This window comes from Propithecus coquereli, unplaced genomic scaffold (genome assembly GCF_000956105.1).
Source record: "Propithecus coquereli isolate 6110/MARCELLA unplaced genomic scaffold, Pcoq_1.0 Scaffold199, whole genome shotgun sequence".
In the NCBI taxonomy this organism is placed as follows: Eukaryota; Metazoa; Chordata; class Mammalia; order Primates; family Indriidae; genus Propithecus; species Propithecus coquereli.
Genome location: NW_012144855.1, coordinates 1,942,610 through 1,963,207, shown reverse-complemented (window position 1 = coordinate 1,963,207; position 20,598 = coordinate 1,942,610). Strand labels below are relative to the sequence as shown.

The 20,598-nt window shown below is 36.7% G+C and overlaps 1 protein-coding gene across 2 annotated transcripts in view; it reads left to right on the top strand.

Moving 5' to 3' along the window:
* Positions 1–20,598, top strand: part of KIAA1324L (KIAA1324-like ortholog) — a 174,342-nt gene that overhangs the window by 94,409 nt on the left and 59,335 nt on the right. For both annotated transcript variants that reach the window (XM_012643503.1, XM_012643504.1), the window contains 7 exons: positions 3,786–3,966; positions 5,513–5,641; positions 12,647–12,737; positions 13,395–13,497; positions 16,796–16,933; positions 18,437–18,700; positions 19,401–19,574. In XM_012643503.1, coding sequence (XP_012498957.1) covers positions 3,786–3,966; positions 5,513–5,641; positions 12,647–12,737; positions 13,395–13,497; positions 16,796–16,933; positions 18,437–18,700; positions 19,401–19,574 — 1,080 coding nt within the window. The remainder of the gene's footprint in view (positions 1–3,785; positions 3,967–5,512; positions 5,642–12,646; positions 12,738–13,394; positions 13,498–16,795; positions 16,934–18,436; positions 18,701–19,400; positions 19,575–20,598) is intronic.

Here is a 20,598-nt window from a genome sequence, read left to right as displayed (position 1 = left end):
GATGGACACTTGGGTTGTTTCCACATCTTTGCAATTGTGAATTGTGCTGCTATAAACAGTTACTGAGATACAATTCTCATACATATCATTCATATATTTAAAGTGTACAGTTCAGTGTTTTTAGCATATTCACAATTTAATTTTAGAACATTGTCTTGCCTAAAGCCTTGGTTAGAACTGCCAGTAAAATGTTAACTTCCCATGGTGTCTTCCACATAAAGGAAGATGATAATCAAGGCCGTTAAGCATTAAGAAAGGGGAGAAGGAGGTCACCACATGGGAAAACAAAAGCAGCAAAGCCTTCAAAGAAAAGGAATCTGGGTGAATGCTGATACGTAGTTGGTAGGCTAAGGACCTTCGCAGACAGCTGTAGAGCCACTGAGCGTGGCTTTGGAGGAGGGGTCAGACACAAGTTGGCAGAATGGTGTGGATAATTCCAAGAGAGGCAAATGATGAGTGCCCAGTGGCTTGCAGGTGGAAACGATCAAGGTTTGGGAGAGGCTGAGAGGCAAGAAATTACCTGCTTGGCTGAGACCTCCTGAGCCAGAACATCATGGAGCACAAGGCAGCGGGAGGCACATGTGATTTAGCTCTGATGAGTTCAGCCAGTCTATAAAGGCTTAGTGTATTTGTGCATTGACATCCAAAAGAAGAAAACAGAGGCAACTATGGACAAATCCAGTCTGAAAATTTGTCTAAATTTTAGTGTTCACAGTGTTGGATTTTATTTTGATACGACAGGCACCTCCAGTTGGTACCTCTGCGTGTTTTGTAAAATGTATTTTTTTCATGCTTCATGTAAACACACACTGGTGCTTTCATTATCTTAATGATAATCTGGTAAATTTTGCTCTGTTAGGGTATTGGTTTCATGAAACATTTCATAATTTTGTCTCAATTTGCACAAGAATAAATTGATTACTTGTTTTTCACCTGCTCTGTGAGCCATCTGGTGCTAAGTATCATTAATATTATTATCTTTCCACAGTCAGCCAGACTTGAAAGCATCTGTCCCCGTTAGAAGGAGAGGCAGAGACTCAATCTGCCATGTGACACAAGAAGCTTTGCAAACAAAACTTTTACTACAGAGCATTCAAAATTTGACTTCTAAGTTGGGTGCACATTTTTAAAAATTTAGTTTGCTTGCATTGAAAGTCATGTGGTTACCTGACTTCTCACAACATGTTTGCGTATTCTGTTTTCACCCTTACCAAACCGACTCTCGTGGACTGATGTTACTTTACCATTCATTAGTTGTGTATGACTTTTGGGCAAGTTCTTTAATAGCTGTCATCTGGAATGTTTCCTCGTTTATAGACTTGAGGATAAGAACATGTTCCTCCCAAAGTGGTTGGGAAGATTACACGGGCACAGCATCAGCACTGGCCTTCACTCCCATGTGGAAGGTGACTATTCCCCAAAATGCAGTAGCTCACATATAACTCAATCTGTTTTTTATTAATGTAAAAATAAACTGTCAAATTAGTGAATTGACTAGAAGGATTTCAAATTTATTTTCTATTCTTATTAAGCCAGAATTTTAAAAAGACAATCTCCCAAACATAATGTTTCATTTGCTTAGATTCTCTGAGTTTTATAGTGCCTTTCTTGAGGGGTGTTAAGAGCCCCTCTGGATAGAGCCTCTAATTTACTTTTACAGCTATTTAGGAAACCCCAGCAGGGGTGGACATTATTTTACAGATGGTAAGAAAGGCAGATGCGAAGTGGCTGGTTAAAGTGTTTCATGATATAAGCCATCAAATGAATGTGGAAAAAGAGAGCTGTAAAAAGAAAAAAATGTTATTTATAAGTCTGCTGAGACATTTGCCTTGAAACCATTTTATTAAGCATCTTTCTTCAGATAAGATAATCTCTTTTTCTATAAGAATACTTGAGAATAAGATTGAGTGGCCTAAAGGGCTAACAATACATAATTTTCTGTTAACTGGACCGAGCTCTAGAGAACTGCCTTTAATTTTGGTTCTCAAGCTTTCATAGAAGACTTCCTGTTGCAGAAATTGTTTTAAAGGAGACAGAATACTTTCAGCAGAAATGTCTACTAAAAGGAACTTTTAGTGTCTATTTAAAACGCTGTATTTAGTTATGAGATAGTTGATTTATTTTTCTCTTTGCATTTAGAATACCTTTTCTTTTTTCCTCACTGACCATATCAATTTTGTTTTGGAGTGGGTAACCCATTTGATATTTTTGGTTTCAAAATGAGAATAATTTTGGGTTTAGCTGAGTTACAGCTATTTGCTTATACAGCAGGTCCTCGAATAATGTTTTGTTCAGTGTTGTTTGGTTGTAATGTTGATGAGAAAAAAATCCATCCGTGACTGAGGCCACCGTGTATGAGGAGTTTGTTCTCCCCATGTCTATGTGGGTTTTCTCTGGGTACTCTGGTTTCTTCCCACATCCCAAAGATGTGCATGTTAGGCTATGTGGTGTGTCTAGATTGCCCCAGTCTGAGTGAGCGCGGGTGGGTGTGAGTGCACCCGGTGAGGGAGCGGCGTCCTGCCCAGGGTGGGCAGGTTCCTGCCGTGAGCCCTGAGCTGCTGGGATAGGCCTGGCTAACCACCACCCTGAACTGGAATAAGTAGGCTATGAATGAATGAATGAGTGAACACAAATGATTGTAAGATAAAACTTTGTAAAGTCTATGATAATAATACAAACACATGGCAATAAATCATGCTGTATCAAAGCTCCCAGCAAGCCAACCAGATTTATTCTTGTTTGCTTTTGAACTGCACGGTGGTAGGAGGAGCTCCTGACAATTTTCATTCTACCTTGATTTAACCCACCACCACTATAATCACCATCACTCGCTGATTCACCAAAAATTGGGTATATAATTATGTTACTCGTTTATATTAATCTTTCTTAAATGTATGTATAACTTAGATTTATTTCAGTATTTAATATTAGAAGTATTTAGGGTCTTTATTTAGATATTTGGTGATGTTTTTATGGTCAGAAATATGCCATAGGAATTTAATTCTTGTTTATATCAATTAGCTTATGGTAAAGTTGGCCTTGTTTTATGTCATTTCACTTAAAGTTGCGGTTTCCAAGAACCTATCTATGACATTAAGTGAGGACTTAAACTGTATTTTGTTTTGTGTGGGGGCCAATTCATGTTTGAGAGACTGAAAGAATAGGGTTTAAAAGACTACTCCCCTCAGGGCAGAGGCTGTCTTAATCCTGATATTCAGAGCACATGGAACACGGTCTAGAAAATATTTTAGCCACAGCTCTTACGGTCTAACATTAGGTTATTGAAAAAGACTCAGAAAGCAACTACCAATATTTATGAACTAACAGGGTTAAAGTGTAAAGCTTGATCTATTCTTTTCGAAAAATAACTTTTTTTTTCTGCGATCACTATGTGCAAAGCATCCGGAGGACAGGAAGAGTAGTGGAGGTCTCAAGATGGAAAAGAGAGTTGCTGCGTAGAAACTTACGTCGGTTGTGGAATAAAGGCAGTGAATGGCTAGGGGAGCAAGGGAGATAGTCATGTTACCTATATTTTAAAGAGGGATTTTACGATGGGGAACATGCTATGTATGAGGTAAGGCCACATGTAGTTTAGCGTACAAATATTGGGAAGTAATGGTCATTTCCCCACCAAAGTTTTCTTTTTTTCTTTCATTTTGTCACTAATGTTTTAGATTCTCTTCAGCCGGCCCTTCTATTCTATCACTATTTGCACTTTTCCTAGGCTGTCAGTTTAACATTTTTGTTATAGGCATGTTATATGACTTTCTCACTTTTTTTTGCAGACTCAAATAATGTACAAATGGATAGAGCCCAAAATCTGCCGGGAGGATGTCACAGATGCTATTAGATTGCCCCCTTCTGGAGAGAAGAAGGATTGTCCACCTTGCAACCCTGGATTTTATAACAATGGGTCCTCTTCTTGCCATCCCTGCCCTTCTGGAACATTTTCAGATGGAACAAAAGGTAGGATGTCAACTGGCTCAATAATTGGACCTTTAACAAACTGACCTTGTTGGACTACTGTGACCTTGTTATAAATTTTTTTTTATGGAAGAATTTTTCCACGAATAGAATGTTAAAACACTTTCTTATCATTGAGACTGAAGAAGAGTTGAGAAATATGATAAAGGAATTGTGAGGCCACAATGGCTTATTTAAGATACAAGGATAGCTGTTTTAATGACATCTTGTGTAACTTTCTCTTAGTGGGATGACTGTTTGCCTATGGATATTGGTAAGAAAATGTCACCTTATATATAAGTGATTAAGGATAAACGCCCCTTCTGTGGTATATGTGTGTGCACATACATTCATGCAAGCAAAAAATGTCATTTCTTCTAATTTACCTTTGGAATAATGAATTGCATTTTATGGTGTAATAGTAGCAAATATTGCTCATTTTGATCATATAGTAATTAAAATAGTCCCTAAGTAGATTGTTTAAAAGTGTACTGTTGGAAAAATTTTAATACTTACCAAATAATAATATGAAAAGTGGTTACAGAATTTATTTTAATCTTAGACAAATATTACAGCACATTTTAGTTGCAGATATCCGGCTTGAATACAAGTTGTGCCATATACTTAATATCCTCTGAGAGATAGCATAAAAAGGACTCTGAAGTCAAATTGACTCACTTTGAATCTATGTCCTGCACACTACCAATAGTGTGATTTACTCAAGTTGTTTAAACCCTTTGAACCTCAATTTTCTTGTCTGTAAGACTGTGGATAATATCTAGCTCATCATCGTTGAGAAGGTTATAGAAAAATGTCTTCTTTAGTGCTTTGGCAGCTGGGAGTGTTTGCTAAGTGAATGTTTTCTTTCCCTGCTCCTTTTCTTACTGATGTGATGATGCAAAGTGTCTTTAAAAATAATTGGAAAAGACTCTACTATTTTGATGTCAAAAATGTTAATTTAAATCAGGTTTATTTATAAACCCAACTCTTCCCCAACCCCTCAACTCTCAGCACCATTTCTCAACATAGTCAATATTTTGAATTTCAAGTAATCAGTCCATAATTAAATGGTATTAATGTTCTGTTACATTTGGTAATCAAAAGGAAGGGTGAAATCTTTTCTTATTCATTAAGTAGAGGGAACTGATTCTAAGGTCACATGTAGGAGAACTCGAACTCGTTTCAGAATTATTCTTCTTGTGGAGGGTAATTCAGTGTTAGCAATTACTCCCAGAAATGAAGGAAAGAGTTATTTTAAAAGGCTTTATATCTGTCTTTTTTCTTTTTCATTTTGGTATGGTATATATACATATATATATATACACACAGACACACACACCATATTATAATTAATATATATAAAATCCAGAATTTTTTCCCAGATTTCTTTTGAAATAGTTATTATTTCCTAAAGGAATTGGTAGTCCAATATCCTTCCTTCCCACTTCTCTCTCTGCTAATTATAGTTTAGTAGTGCTTAGAACAGAGGGAGAGGATGTTGTCCAGATGCAGTTTAATTTTAATTGTTTACCCCACTTTTCCCTTGTAGAATGCAGATCGTGTCCAGCAGGAACAGAGCCTGCACTTGGCTTTGAATATAAATGGTGGAATGTCCTTCCCGGCAACATGAAAACTTCCTGCTTCAATGTTGGGAATTCAAAGTGTGATGGAATGAATGGTAAGTTCAGAATCAGCCTACTTGGTGTATTTTGGCAACAGAGACGTGATTCATTATCGGATTCAGCTCTCTAAAACATACCAAATATTGGTATCAGGAACTTCAGTCTTATCATTTGGCTACTTACCCATTTTCTAGTGCTCACATGAAAATAGTAAATGTGGTGTCACAGCCAGATGACTTTCCTATACAAATATAACTATTAATTTTGCATTTTCTAGAGTCAGTTTTGAGATAGATATTGAGGATCACCAATTTATGAGTATAAATACCAGGGTAGATTTACCAAGGGGGATAATGAAATCTATGTTGTTTACCATTTTAAAAAGTAGTGTGACAGTATTTCTGTCTTGATTGATTTAGTCTGGCTCAGCATTGTGCAATAGTGAGGGGTTAAGTGATCTCAAATTCCCCTTATCTATGGAATTTATGATTGTGTTTACAAAATGTATATGATTCTTACTTATTGAAAAGTTGAAAATGTTACTTAAGATTACATTACTACACTTACTATAGAGTTCTATAGGAAAGTTGCTGAATTTTATTTGTTCTTCCATTTTAGGTGCTTAGAGAGCCTAGCACTTAGTTGTTCTGCAATATTTATTGGTTTAATGAATGACAATATTTATGTATGTATTTTTAAGCTTCATACTAGGGGTAGGTATTATAAATACCAGGGCTTTGCACTAAATTGCATCCTTTATAGTAAAGACTGTGGGTTGGTTGAGACTGAGAAATTCAGATCAAAATAAGCTTCCTTTATGAATGACAATATTTATGTATGTATTTTTAAGCTTCATACTAGGGGTAGGTATTATAAATACCAGGGCTTTACACTAAATTGCATCCTTTATTTTTATCAGCTCATTAGCATTTTTTTTATTAGCTCACTTTCCTCCATATTATGTTTAGTTATTGTAAGCACATACATACAGGCTTTCTAACACATATGTTTTAAGTCAGTACCTATCCAAAATAAACAGGCTTGAGATATAGGAAGTGAGGTGTACACATGAATACAGAGATTGACAAATAATGGGTCTTTGAATAATGTTGGTTAAAAAGTGAGTGAAAAAGGGAAAGATAAAGCTTTGATATATATTAAACACAAAATATTCCTCTTTACTGACAAATAATCCCACTTTTAAAAATTTCTCCTAAGGGAGAAGAAGAAAAAATACAATTATTACCTGACCATGATGGCTTCTGTTCCTAAAATGTCCTGTCATTGAGTTCTAAGTTCAGAAAATTAAGACCTATTGGAAAAATAAGATTGGGAAGGCCAGGGTATTGAATGACTCCATGAAAGGACTAAAACGTGTGTGTATGTGTGTGTGTGTGTCTGTGTGATCACTTACCAGTAAAGATTATCTGAAACTTGTATTTGATTTTATAGAGGACTTATTCTAACTGATATGACAATACTTGATTTATTCACTTGCTTACTAATTTACTTAGAGGGTATATTTTAAATTTTTGCTAATTTTCAGAAATGTTCAACTATTCATTGGAAAAGTATACCTTTCTGCAGTATTAGTGTATGATATTGAACTAGCAAACAGTAATGTGAAAAATACAAACATAAAAGGTGATGTGTATTTTGTGACTGGGCGGTACAGTAACCAGTCTTATGAGGAGCAGCCCTCATAAGAACGAGGGTCAGATGGAGAGGGAGGGGTGGCCTGTTGCACGAGATAGTTACCCACCCAATCGTGGAGTTAGAGTGGATGTGCTTTGACACCTCGACTGTGTGACTTCGAGTGCTTTGAGATTCATGTATTCTCAGCCTGAAATTTGCGCAGTTGCAGAATAGGTATGTAGAAGTAAATCTTCGTGTACTGCAATTTTGCCTAAGAGGAATTCAAAGTTGAAGATAAGTTACTGTTTATTCACGAGGATGCTCACTGGGCATTTTCTATAACAACAAAAATTGACATAATCTAAATATCCAGCAATAGGATACTGTTTATGAAAGTTATGCTATATAAATAGGATGAAATGTTAGGCAACCATTATAAGCAAGCTAAATGGAAAACAATTTGATGCAGTATGTTTCAGGAACTTAGAATGTTCCCTTTTTCCAACCCAATAATTGCACTTCTGGGGATTTATACCAAGGAAACAATGTGATGTAAAGAAAGAAATTATGCACAAAAATGTTAATTTTAGTGTTATTTATAAGAGCAAAAAAAATAGAAAATAAACTAAATTATCAACAGTGGGGTATGATTAAATAAAATGATGGCATAACCAGCATATTGTTAAGTCATTAAAATTAAATGTACAAAAGATTTTTAAAGGGGGAATATTTCTGATATAGTGATGATTAGAAAATCAGAAGAGAATACTAAATTGAAAAGATCAGAAAATAGATTATACAGTAAAGTCTAAGGTCTATTAAAAAAAAGTATATACTAGAAAAAGACTAAAGAGAAATACACCAAAATGTAAAGAGCTGTCTTTTGGGGGTGGGAAGTTTCTGGAAAGTATGAATTACTTTTATTTTCATTTATTGTAGTTTACTATATTTAATAAACATTCTATCTAGACACACATTGCTTTCAAAATCAGAATAATAGTGTAAAATATTGGTTTAAAAACATATTCATTTGACCCAGTAACTGTTTTATTGGTGTTCTTTTCTCAAGAAATACTGAGATACAGAAAAACTTTACCAAAAATATATTCATTATAGTGACATTTATATGAGTTAGAGGTAAAAACAATCCAAATAGTTAAAATAGATGTATGGTTAACAGGAGGTAAGTCCTCCTGTAGTGAGTGATTTGGTAAATTATGGAAATGAGTTATATCTACCTAGATGATAAAATATTAATTCAGTCATTAACACATCAATGAAGTATTTATAAATGCAAAGTGCTTACATAATGATGTTAATTTATAAAACCATGATACAAAATGTTATCTATAAGAGTTCAGTGATATAAAAACATATATGTATTGAAAGATAGTGAAAAGAAACATCTAAACATGTTAATGTTATTTTTTCCTGGGTGATGAGGTTATAAGTAATTTTAGATTTTATCTTTTAATTTTTTTCTATAGCTTTAAAAATTTTATAATAAACATAAATATGATTTTTAAAAACAAAAAATAAATCTTAAAATATAAAGGTATGCATAGAAACATGGAAAATATGGGATTCACTCTTAGGGAAAAAGGAAAATATAAAATTGTGTACACCCTTGTGAATCTGTGCATATAGACAAAGTCTAGAAGGGAATATATAAAAATTATAATAGTCGTTAGGGTGTTAGGTTAGAAGTAAATGTTTTTGAAATCAATATTTTTGTTGACGTTATTCCATACAGTTTTTATGATTGAGAATGGATAAAAATGACAACTAGGGCATAGTAAAAGGCAGTATTTCCTGAGTTTCTATTACTTTTGGTATGCCCTACTTTCAGATCTCTGCTTTGAAAAATTCTCGAGATGTGTTGTCCAGTACAGTAGCCATTTAGCCACATGTGGCCGTTGAGCAATTGAAATGCGGCTAGTCCGAGTTGAGATGTGCTAAAAGTATGAAATGCATGCTAGTAAATTCAGAGGTTTAGTATGATAAAAGTAAAATGTCTATTAATTTTTCATATTGATTACATGTCAAAATGGTAACATTCTGGGTATATTGGGTTAAATAAAATATTTTAAAATTAATTTCACCTTCTTTTAATTTTTAAAATGTGGCTCTTAGAACACTTAAACTCACATTTGTGGCTCACTTATTTCTCCTGGGCAGCAACGATCTATATACCTTAAGTCACTTGGATGAATACTACCCCTCTGGTTTCATTTTGAGGCCATTCTCCTGCTTTTCTTGTCCAGTTTATTATCCTGTGTGTATCTTTCCACTTACAGCTCTATTTTCACATTGGCAATCTGGAGTTCCAAGTCTGGAGTTTCAAAGCACTGAATTCCTTTATTTTCTCTATTTTCTCTATTAAACATCTCTCCTGCTAAGTGTATTATAGGTATTTAGTTTCCTAGGGCTGCCACAAAATAGAGCCACACACTGGGTGGCTCAAAACAACAGAAATGTATTCTCTTCCAGTTCTGGAGGCTAGATGTCCAAAATCAAGTTGTTGGCAGGGCCATGTTCCCTCTGAAGCATCTGGGGAAAATCCTTTCTTGCCTCTTCTAGCTTCTGGTAGCCCCAGGCATTCCTTGACTTGTGGCAGCATAACTCGTCTCTGTGTCTGTCTTCACATGGCTGTCTGTTCTCTGTGTCTTTGTGTCTTCACATGGGACCGTAACTGTGTGTCCGTGTCCATATTTCCATCCTCTCAAAAGGACACCAGTCATATTGGATTAAGGCCTGTCCTAATAACCTCCTATTAATTTGATTATATCTGTGAAGTCTCTATTTCTAAATGAGGTCCCATTCACAGGTATTGGGGGTTAGGACTTCAACATATGTTTTCTCGGGGACACATTAAACCCATAATAATAGTTGTTCTGTTCAGCTCAACCTATGGCTGGGATCTCCCCAAAAGTGGCTGGCAGGGGAGTTCCCACAAGGGAGTGCCCCAAACTGGCCCAAGATGGTTCCCCTGGTTGGTATTCCAAAGAAAGAAGCACTAACGCCAGGGTGATCAGTCCAAAGCACTTATTAGGGGAACTTTCCTAGAGAGGCCCTGCAGTGTATCCTTGCCATGGCCAGCGAGACAAGAAATGTTCCACCTAGGTATGTCTGAAATGAGGGAGTTGGGTTATGGTGTTTATATGAGGATTTGAGGAGTTTGGCTCAGGGCTGGGGCTAGTTTCTTTCAGAGTTTTGGCCAACAACCAAAACACCTTTGTCAGTGCCTGGGAACGCTCAAGGCCCCAGCTTGGGTTCAAGCTTGGTGCGGGGTGACCACATAGCTGGCTAGGTCACGGGGTGGTCAACGCACTCTATGTTTCTTGGTCAGGACAGAGAAAAAAGTGGGGGAAATTGGGGGACCCTGCAACGGGCAATATTCAAACATGAGAAATGTTTGTTTCCTCTTGCAGGGGTATTTGACCCTCCAAACGTATCGCTCTTTACCATCCACGTACTGCCTTCTTTTCTTTTGCCTTCTCTGCCGCTCTGTTCCTCCTCATGGCCTATTTGAACACTAGGAGATGTTTTTATGGAAACATTCATAAAGTCCTTCCTTTCTTGGCATAGAGGGAACATGTGGGAACATGTTCTCCATGTGGGAACATCCCTCTCCCTCTTATGCCCACCGCAAGTTTGCAGTCTCTCTAATTTCTTATACTGCAGTCAAGGCCCTGTTGTCCCACTCGGTAAAGAAAGTTTTACGGCTATTCAGCTCTTAGAATCAGGAGTCAATACCTGCTTATCTCTCTTTTTGACCACAGGAACCTTTAGATGGTTGAACAATTGACATTTCTCTCCTAAGTGGAGAAAACTGAGGGGAGGGGGAGCTTGAAATCAGCAGTATTCAAACATGAGAAATGTTTGTACATATTGTTTTTAAGATTAGCCTGATTGATATCTATTCAACGTATCACCTTTCTATAAACTGCTGATTGTAATATTTCAGAAATTTTCAAATCAATCTAGCAGTGATATTAATTCCTTTTTCAGTTTCTCTTTCTCTCTTACACTTCTTAAAGTAGCCGATGTTGATATTTTCTTTTGGATATGGAAGTGCCAATGCTAAGGTATTGCCATTAATTAATAATCTTGCTTGATGCTATGTTGGGGATGCTTTTCCTTTCCTCATTTTACTGCGGTCATTTCAGTTTAAGGAATGCTTATTGTTCCTGTGTGGAGGACAGACCTCATATAACCTTCTTTGCACAGCTCTATACTGTTGACAGTTGTTAGCATGTGTCTATCTCTTGTATTCTGCTGATGTAAGTGAATCCAAGCTTGTATCACTTGCCGCATGACAGCCAATACGTTGAGAGATAAGGTGGTGGGGCAAGGAAAGCGACTTTTATTCTGGAAGCTAGCAAACTGAGAAGATGGCAGACTAATGTCCTAAAGAACCATCTTAAGTTAGTATGAACTTTAGGCTCCTTTTTATGTTAAGGGAAGGGGGGAAAAGAGGAGGGCCGCAAGAGGCAAGTGATGACCACAGGCATCTGGGCATCAGCAAGGGTCCAAGGAGGTCATGTAACTTCTTTGTTCTTGGTCAGTTAACTTTAGATGACAAAGGTCAGGTCACAATGTTCCTATAAATCTTTAACACAGCATTGTTACTTATGTGCATAGTTTCCTTATACTTTCCCCAGGAGTTAGTTTTGGGAAAGGCACAGTTACCTTCTTTCTTCTAGAGTTGAACTACAACCTAAATTCTTCCTATAATTAACTGGACTACGTGCAGAGCTAAGCAGAAGCTTTTAACCTACAGGATATTACCAGAGGGGGTTAGTAGCAAAATTGAGCTAGTTATGCCAAACTTCCCTTCCATTGTTACACTGACTCCTCAGTGAGGGTGGACCTTGTCTTGTTTTTCTAAGTGCACGTTATAGTTCTTGGCATTCAATAAATGCTAGTTACATAAATAAATAAGTGAATGAATGCAGAACAAAGGTTAAGTTAGGGAACAAAAATACAGCAAACTGTAAGAAAGAACTCCAGACTCCAAACCTTCTTCGTTAAGTTAATGAGAAGTTTCTCCTTCTCATTGGTTGCCCGAAGACTAGGATTTTCTATCTCAATATATTAGAATGGATAAAGACCATCTGTTTTAGTTAAAAGTCATGCTTCGTTGAGAAAACTGTTTTAATTCTCCCATTAAATAACTTTTATGCAAAATAATGCATTACTTGGTTCCTCCTGGGGGATCATTTGGAACATCTTTATTGATATCTAGAAGTCTACCTCTGCATGAAATTTGCAACTGAAAATTAAAAATAGGGAATTCTCTTAGAGTATTTCTAACTTTGAAAATAAACACTAAGGCTTATTTTTATTTTTATCTTATTAAAAAACATGGTTGGAAAATCATTAATGGAATTTTTATTAATAAAAATAACTTTTATCATTTCCAGGTTGGGAGGTGGCTGGAGATCACATCCAGAGTGGGGCTGGAGGCTCTGATAATGATTACCTGATCTTAAACTTGCATATCCCAGGATTTAAGTAAGGAAAACCAATCTTGATTCTTTTTTGTAAGAACCCCACATCTGTTTCCCCATAGAAATAAATGAAGTAGGGCTGCTTATAGAATATATTAATATTAAAAAATAGTAAATAACAAGCTGTCACAGGGTAATGCATTATATTTAAGACTATCTGTAGAATCAGTGATTGAGAAACTATAGATTTTAGTTGTATATTACTTAGATAAAGCCGAATGTTTTAACAATAGTATATCCAAATGCTATTATGACCATGATTCTTGGATGCTTAATACAGAGATCTTAGTCCAAGTTATTTGTAGGAATATCTTTTGTCTTACTTATTTTTTTCTTAGTTCCCTCTGTAAAGTGGTATGTTATAAATTTCCTAATCTTGTTTTGAAATTTCCCAGTAGGAGTCTTTTTTTTTTTAAAGGACAGATTGGTAGCATTAACAGCAGGAGATTCAGGCATATTACCTTGGTTGTATAGATGCCATATTAGAACAGAGGTGTGGACATGCAAGATTGAGTGAGGGAGAAGTTGTGGATGGGGGCAGCAGTAGATCAGGAGAAGAGAAGAGCGTGGATTTTAGCTTAAAAAAGAAAAGTGGCTTAATTTTAGTCTAAGTTGTATTTAGAACATGCTATAAATACTGCTATATTAATCTGTCAAATAGACCTCCTACATCTATGACTGGAGCCATGGGTTCTGAACTAGGAAGAATAACCTTTGTCTTTGAGACCCTGTGTTCAGCGGACTGTGTTTTGTACTTCATGGTGGTAAGTGGATGAGCAGCTTTTGGAGGCAGATTTCTAAGCTTAGCGTTCTCTTTCAAGTGAGAATTTATTTGTGCAAGTGGGGTTAAGAATCCCATTTTTCTTACCATTCTTAGGGCCTTCCAAAAACATTAAAAAATATCTAAATTAGTCACTAAGAATTATGGAATAAAGTCCATGAAGAAAGTGTTGTTTTCTCATGGGGAAGACCCAGTAGGGGTGGGATGCAGTGACTGATAGAGACCAGGGAATGTTAATCTGTTTAAAAAGTCTTTCATAAAAATACATCACTAGCAGAATGGAAATTCTCCCCTAATAACTATTCAGCCACTCACACCAACAGGATGGGAAAAATGTATCAATAAGCGAGGGCAGAAAATAATGGATGTGTGGAGCGTTAGAAGCAAAGAAAACTCTTTCTTGTTAAATCTAATACATTTAGACAAAGGACTTTACTATGCACATGTTATAATTTTGCCCGTTTCTTTTCTAGATGTCATACAAATCTCAACTCTTGAGAAAAGTAACACCACAAGATTTACTAACACCTCATGTGGGTTTTAGAAGGTCGTTGGCTAAGATTTTAAAATTACAATTAAATCATGACTTCATAGACCTGCTTTGCTTTTGTTTGTGTTTTTTTCCAATGACCCTGTAGTAGCAAGTTAACAATCCATTTAAGAGTTTCCTCCATGGTATGCAAGATGTGTGGAGATTTATACATTTATTTATGATTATGAATAGCTTCACTGAAGACTGACTATTTGGTTTTGAAAAAGATATTGACTTCATAAAAGTAGAAGAACATGAATAATCTTTAACATATCTATCTACACCACAAATAACCCACAAATCTTCAGTTTTCCCAGCTCTGCCTCCTTATTTTTTTAACCTGTTCTTCATACTCAGTGCCATGGATGAAATTCAAATGTCTGTTATCTCTCAACTAGACTATTCAGTAGTCTCTTATCCATTCTTCTCATCTCCACTCTCATCTATGCTGCTGTAAAAATTATCTTTAAACATAAAAACAGGCCGGGCGCGGTGGTTCACACTTGTAATCCTAGCTCTCTGGGAGGCCGAGGCGGGCGGATTGTTTGAGCTCAGGAGTTCGAAACCAGCCTGAGCAAGAGCGAGACCCCGTCTCTACTAAAAGTAGAAAGAAATTAATTGGACAACTAAAAATATATAGAAAAAAATTAGCCGGGCGTGGTGGTGCATGCCTGTAGTCCCAGCTACTCGAGAGGCTGAGGCAGAAGGATCGCTTGAGCCCAGGAGTTTGAGGTTGCTGTGAGCTAGGCTGACGCCACGGCACTCACTCTAGCCCAGGCAAAAGAGTGAGACTCTGTTTCAAAAAAAAAAACAAAACATAGAAACAACAGTAGAGGCATCAACAACAAACCCATTCCCTTCCCCTTTGTGCTTTTTATTGCGTATACCAGGGGTTCTTAAAGTGTGGGCCCTAGACTAACAGCACCAGCATCCCCTGGGAACTGTCAGAAATGCAAATTTCTAGGTCCCATCTTAGTCTTACTGAATGAATGAGAAACCCCAGGGTATAGCAATGTCTATTTTAGCAAGCCTTGAGGGTGATCCTGGTACACTCTAAAGTCTGAGAACTAACAGCCTAGGAATATACATCTCTTCCCTTAGTGTGGCATCTCTGTGGCTCTTTGTTTTCTTTCCCCAAACTTAGTTATCAAACCTGCTTTTACTACTACTCCCCTCTCTTTAGTCACCCCGAATTTCTTAGTGTTAGTGGAACACTCTGTATGTTTTCATTCCCTGTATGTGGACACTCTAAGCTAGAATGACATCGTTCTGTTTGCTCTTTTGTCTGGTGAACTCTCAAGCATACTTCAAGGGCAGCTAAAATTTCACCTTTTCTGGGAAGCTCGCTCTGCTCTCGTTCTTTAGGTAAAGTTAACCACTCTCTCCAGTGTGTTCCTAAAACGCTTTGCAAAGTCCCTATTTTAATTATGTGAATTTACTTATGTTTTTGTCTCTCTAGCTTGACCAGGCACTCCTGATGGTAGTGACCATATTTATTTTGCCAGATTGTTTTGTTTTTAGCAAAATTGGCTAATTTTCCTTCCTCTTTGAGTTAGTTGATCTTCTCACAGGATTTTTGGAGATATCAAATTAAATAACATATAAAATATCGTGTAGTACTTTACAAATGTAAGGTGGTCTTATTTGCAGTAATGCATTAAATTCCATTTATTATAACTCCAAAAGATGATGTTTAATGAAGCACTGTCTATATATCATGAACTCCTTTTGGTAAATGGCGTGTATGATGATTTGGTTGTTCGATAAATAATGTGAGGATTTCTGTAATGCATGACAAGCATTTTGTCTTATTCCTATCTGGGGTGTGAACTCAAGACATGTCTTTGTAGCATATTTGATTACTTTATAACATATTTGATTCCTATGGTTATTACCTCAGGAAGAGAAAGAAAGAGACATGTCTTGAGCTCATGCCACCCTACTGCCAACATTCCAAATGACCAATGAAACCCATCCAAGTTCCTAAGTGAAGGGTTTCTGCAGGGAAGACTAATTAGAAATTTCAGGGTTTGCCTTGGTTTTCATTTCAAATAAATTAGATGTGTGTTACATTATTTGATTGACTTATAATATTTGCTTTCTAGCCATGTTAATGGCAGCGTATCAGTTGGAATATCAAAACTTTGTATGATAATTTTAAGTCTTGAATTTAGCTAAAGAAATCAGAAATAAGTATTATATTAATATAAATCCTTTTGGAATTCAAGTATAAGCAAGAGAGTATTTCATGAACGCAAAGAAATATTCTGGTCAACCTGAACTTGGGGAAGCCTGGAAGTTGAAAGTATAATTCTGGGGGATCTTGGCATTCCTCTGTAAGAGCTGCCTATCAGAATCTCTGAAGGAAAAAGATAAAAATGGAAAGCCTTTGTGTTTTATGAGGATACTAGAAGTTTATTGCTTGTGGAAGAAGCTTGCGGAATTACGTTTCCTCTTTTATTTCCCAAGCTAGAATCACACACATGAAACAATAACAGCAAGCAAAAAGCAACCATTAAACATACTATGATTTCAGACCTCTTTCAAGTTATATTAACAATGTTGTTCATACGTTGTAATTACTGAGTGAGTGAGGTGCTTGTGCAGACTTGAAGGAAAGTTTTGAGAATTCAATACGTGCTCTGCCAATAGTCACAATCGCTACATACAAACACATTTGTAATATATACATATGTATATTGATATTGAGTTTGTGCTTTATTTGTATATATTTTCTCCACTGTTTTAGGATATTAATAGAAAAAGTACCAATGTGGTGGAATCATGGGGTGGAACCAAAGAAAAACAAGCTTACACCCACATCATCTTCAAGAATGCAACATTTACATTCACATGGGCATTCCAGAGAACTAATCAGGGTCAAGATGTAAGTTCCAAGCATTTTTTTTTTTTTTTAAACACAATGATTATGCCCCCTTGTGGAGATGCATACAAAGTGATCAGTCAAATCTGGAAGGAAAAGACAGCTTTTCACTGGTGTAGTATGAGTCATCCGGTTATGGGGTGGATTGGTACAAAAATGGTAAACTGTTTTTTATCTTTTTGAGAGTAAGAATGTATGAAATGGCGTAACAATGTATTTTTGAATTGTTCTACACCCTAAATGAATAGAGTTGCTTGAAGCTTAAGAGAAAGAAAATCTGATTTTGTAGTCATATAAAAATAACTTGTTTTTAGTGCTCTCTGAGGCTTTGTGAAGGCTGGTGACTTTCTTCTTCATCTGGATGGTCTGAAATTTGTCTAGGAGCCATTAACTGGTGTTGTTTTATTTTTCTATTATGGTAATGTTTCCTTTTACAGCTTGGAGAATGTGAATTATTTCCTTTCTTTTACTTTCCCTGCTAGAATAGACTTACTCCTCCCCTAAGCACATGCCATTGTACAGTATGTTTCGATAGTAGCAGGACTGTTATTTTTGTGGATCTCTGTAGACATGACTTCCCAAGGTGAGAACAAGGTAAACCACCTGTGCAGAAATGGCCCGAGTGCTGTGGTGGCAGATATAGAGCATAATATCTTTTTTCTTCAGGCTTTCAGTAGGGAACCCATTCCTCAGATTTTACTTGACTCCACTTTTTCCTTATGAGTGCTCGGTTTATCATCGTGGGGGGCATGAACATGCCATGGGATCCTACCTTTTCCTTGGCTTCAGCTTATCTTTGCCCCAGACAGAAAAGCATTAAGTAGTCTGGGGTACCACTGCTCTGTACTGATGGAGTGATGCCCACTGCTTGATGAAAACCAGACCTTAAATTGATCCAGGGTCATGAGAAGGAAAAATATAGTAAGACCCAGGTTTTTGAATATCTATTCAATAACCTTTCAGTACAAACCAGAGTGTATAGATCAGGGAGAGGACTAGAGAGGGAAGGGAAGGCTCAAAGAAGTGGTGTGATCACATCAATATTACACAGTTAGTATTTGGGTGAGAACCAGAGGTCCTGGTCTTCCAAGATTTTCTAATCCCTATTCCAGGACTTTTCCACCCTGCCACACTGCCAGTATCCTACTGCATCATTTGATTTAGGCTTGTATCTGAATGATGGGAGATAAAGTTGCTCCTTTCTTAAACTATACCAGTTCTTCCAGATATAATGCCTATAAATACACCTGAGTTTATAACGATCATGACATACCTCATGGTAATTGTGGCAAAACTCCTGAAACTCCATTTCCGTGGAAATTAGCTTCTAGTGTCAAGATTTAAGATTTTTTTAGAAGAACCAAATAGGAGTGATATGAATCTATTATCAATTACAAACTATTAGGCTGGTACACTCTGTTATTTTGATGATGTCAACCTAAGTCATAATCTGGTTGTGCAACTAAGCTCCAAGGCAGAAGTCATTACTTTCTGCTCTTTTTTTAGAATAGGCGGTTCATCAATGACATGGTGAAGATCTATTCTATCACAGCCACTAATGCAGTTGATGGGGTGGCATCCTCCTGCCGTGCCTGTGCCCTCGGTTCTGAACAGTCGGGCTCATCGTGTGTCCCCTGCCCCCCAGGCCACTACATTGAGAAAGAGACCAACCAGTGCAAGGAATGTCCACCAGACACCTACCTGTCCATACATCAGGTCTATGGCAAGGAAGCTTGTATTCCATGTGGGCCTGGGAGTAAAAACACTCAGGTAAGTGGGTCTGCATTTTATTTATCTTCAGGAAAGCACATTTTAATACAGAAATCCAAGAGCTCACTTTAGTGACTCACTAGGAGCTATGAAGTTTCTATATATTCTGAAACAAGACTTTATAATTCCCCTTTCTCTTTTCTTTCCTCTTATAATTATTGAACACTTAATGTGGGTCATGAAAGTGCTAGTTACTGGGGACATGAAATATTAAGAAAAGCACTCAAATAAGAATGCTTTCAAAAATATTAAAACTGATTTCTTGTGTATTGTTAAGGTATAGCAAATAAACTCCCTCTGTAGGCTGCCATAGCAGTCATCTGGGGACCAGCTAGTATATCTTATAACATCTTAATGGCAAAGGTTGGTACTATTTTATGGGTGAGGGACAGAACAGTTTTATTGCCTGTTGAAACTGGCATAACAGGAAATTTTTGCTATTTCTTAAAGTACCTTTCTATAAGAAACTAATTTGGGGATAACTTTTCTCTGACTTTACAAAATGTTCCTTATTTTCTGAACTTTGCCTAGAAAAATACAGAGTTTAGAAATTCTCTATATTAGTATGGTAAAATATATTATTACTAAGATCAAATTACTGAAATAGTTTTTATCCCTAGAACTTTATTTTTGAAAGACATTGTTAGTAGCAGCTGATGCATTCTTTTCTGCTATGTTGTTTCTTTATCTTGAATCAAAGGACCACTCGGTTTGCTATAGCGACTGCTTTTTCTATCATGAAAAGGAAAATCAGAGTTTGCACTATGACTTTAGCAACCTCAGCAGTGTGGGCTCGTTCATGAATGGTCCCAGCTTCACCTCCAAAGGAACAAAATACTTCCATTTCTTCAATATCAGTTTATGTGGGCATGAGGTGAGTTCTGGCTGTCAAGGTGAAGTGGAGCTTATTTCCTCTTGGATTGAGTCAATAGTTTCTGTGTTGGTGGACTAATAAATTCTGTATGGAACCTTAACAAGCATCAGAAACGGAGCTTTGACTGCTAAATCCTCTGTTGCCTTCTAGTATATTGGCAGCTTTCCCCACGAGGAGCAGCCCTGTCTGGCCCTCAGTGCCTCAAAGCACTTATGCAGTCAGTTGAATCCCAAAGCTTGGAGTTATGGTGTAAGTGCTTTGAGGATCTTTCATTTTTGTAAAAGTGGGTCAGGCTTGTCAATTTCGCCTGTTATTTAGGGAGGAAGTTATCAGTTGAGAAAGTTTGCTGTTGCTTATATCGTCAATTTTGTGTTTTGAAAAGAAAAAGACTTCCAAAAGGAAGTTTGTGTGAAATAAAAAGAACATATGCAGGGCAGGGACAAATGTCAGTTGATAAGGTAGCCTTAAATAATAAATAATGGGATTCTATTTTCCATGGAAACCTTAATTGATACTGGCAATGGGGAGAGCTACAGGACTATATGTCCAATTTTCTCCTGAACATACGAAGTTGGGTTTGGGAAGAATGTACAAGTATATACCATTAGCAAAGGTAAAAACGTAATAAGGCGTTTCCTCCATATCTCTTTCTGTATTAATGCCTATATCTCCAATTATCTTCATTATGAGATACTGTGCTAAACTTCGTGCAAAGGAAATAAAAAGAGATCTGGTGACCACAGAGGTTTTCAAACAAAAAGATCTATAAATTTTTCAAGGTATGACATTTATCCTGACATTTATCTGATTTTCCATGGGGTGATCCAACACACTCCTAGATTGGTTAGTCACTCAGTTCACTCAGTAAATAAATGTATATTAAATATCTGGTGCGTGCCAGACACTGTGTGAAGCAGGAAATAAGAGTAATTCCATTATCTATCACACTTCTCAGTTTCATTTCCATATTTCCACTCTCTCTTCTTCCATCTTCTCTCCTCTTTCCACCTGTCTTCTTTGTCTT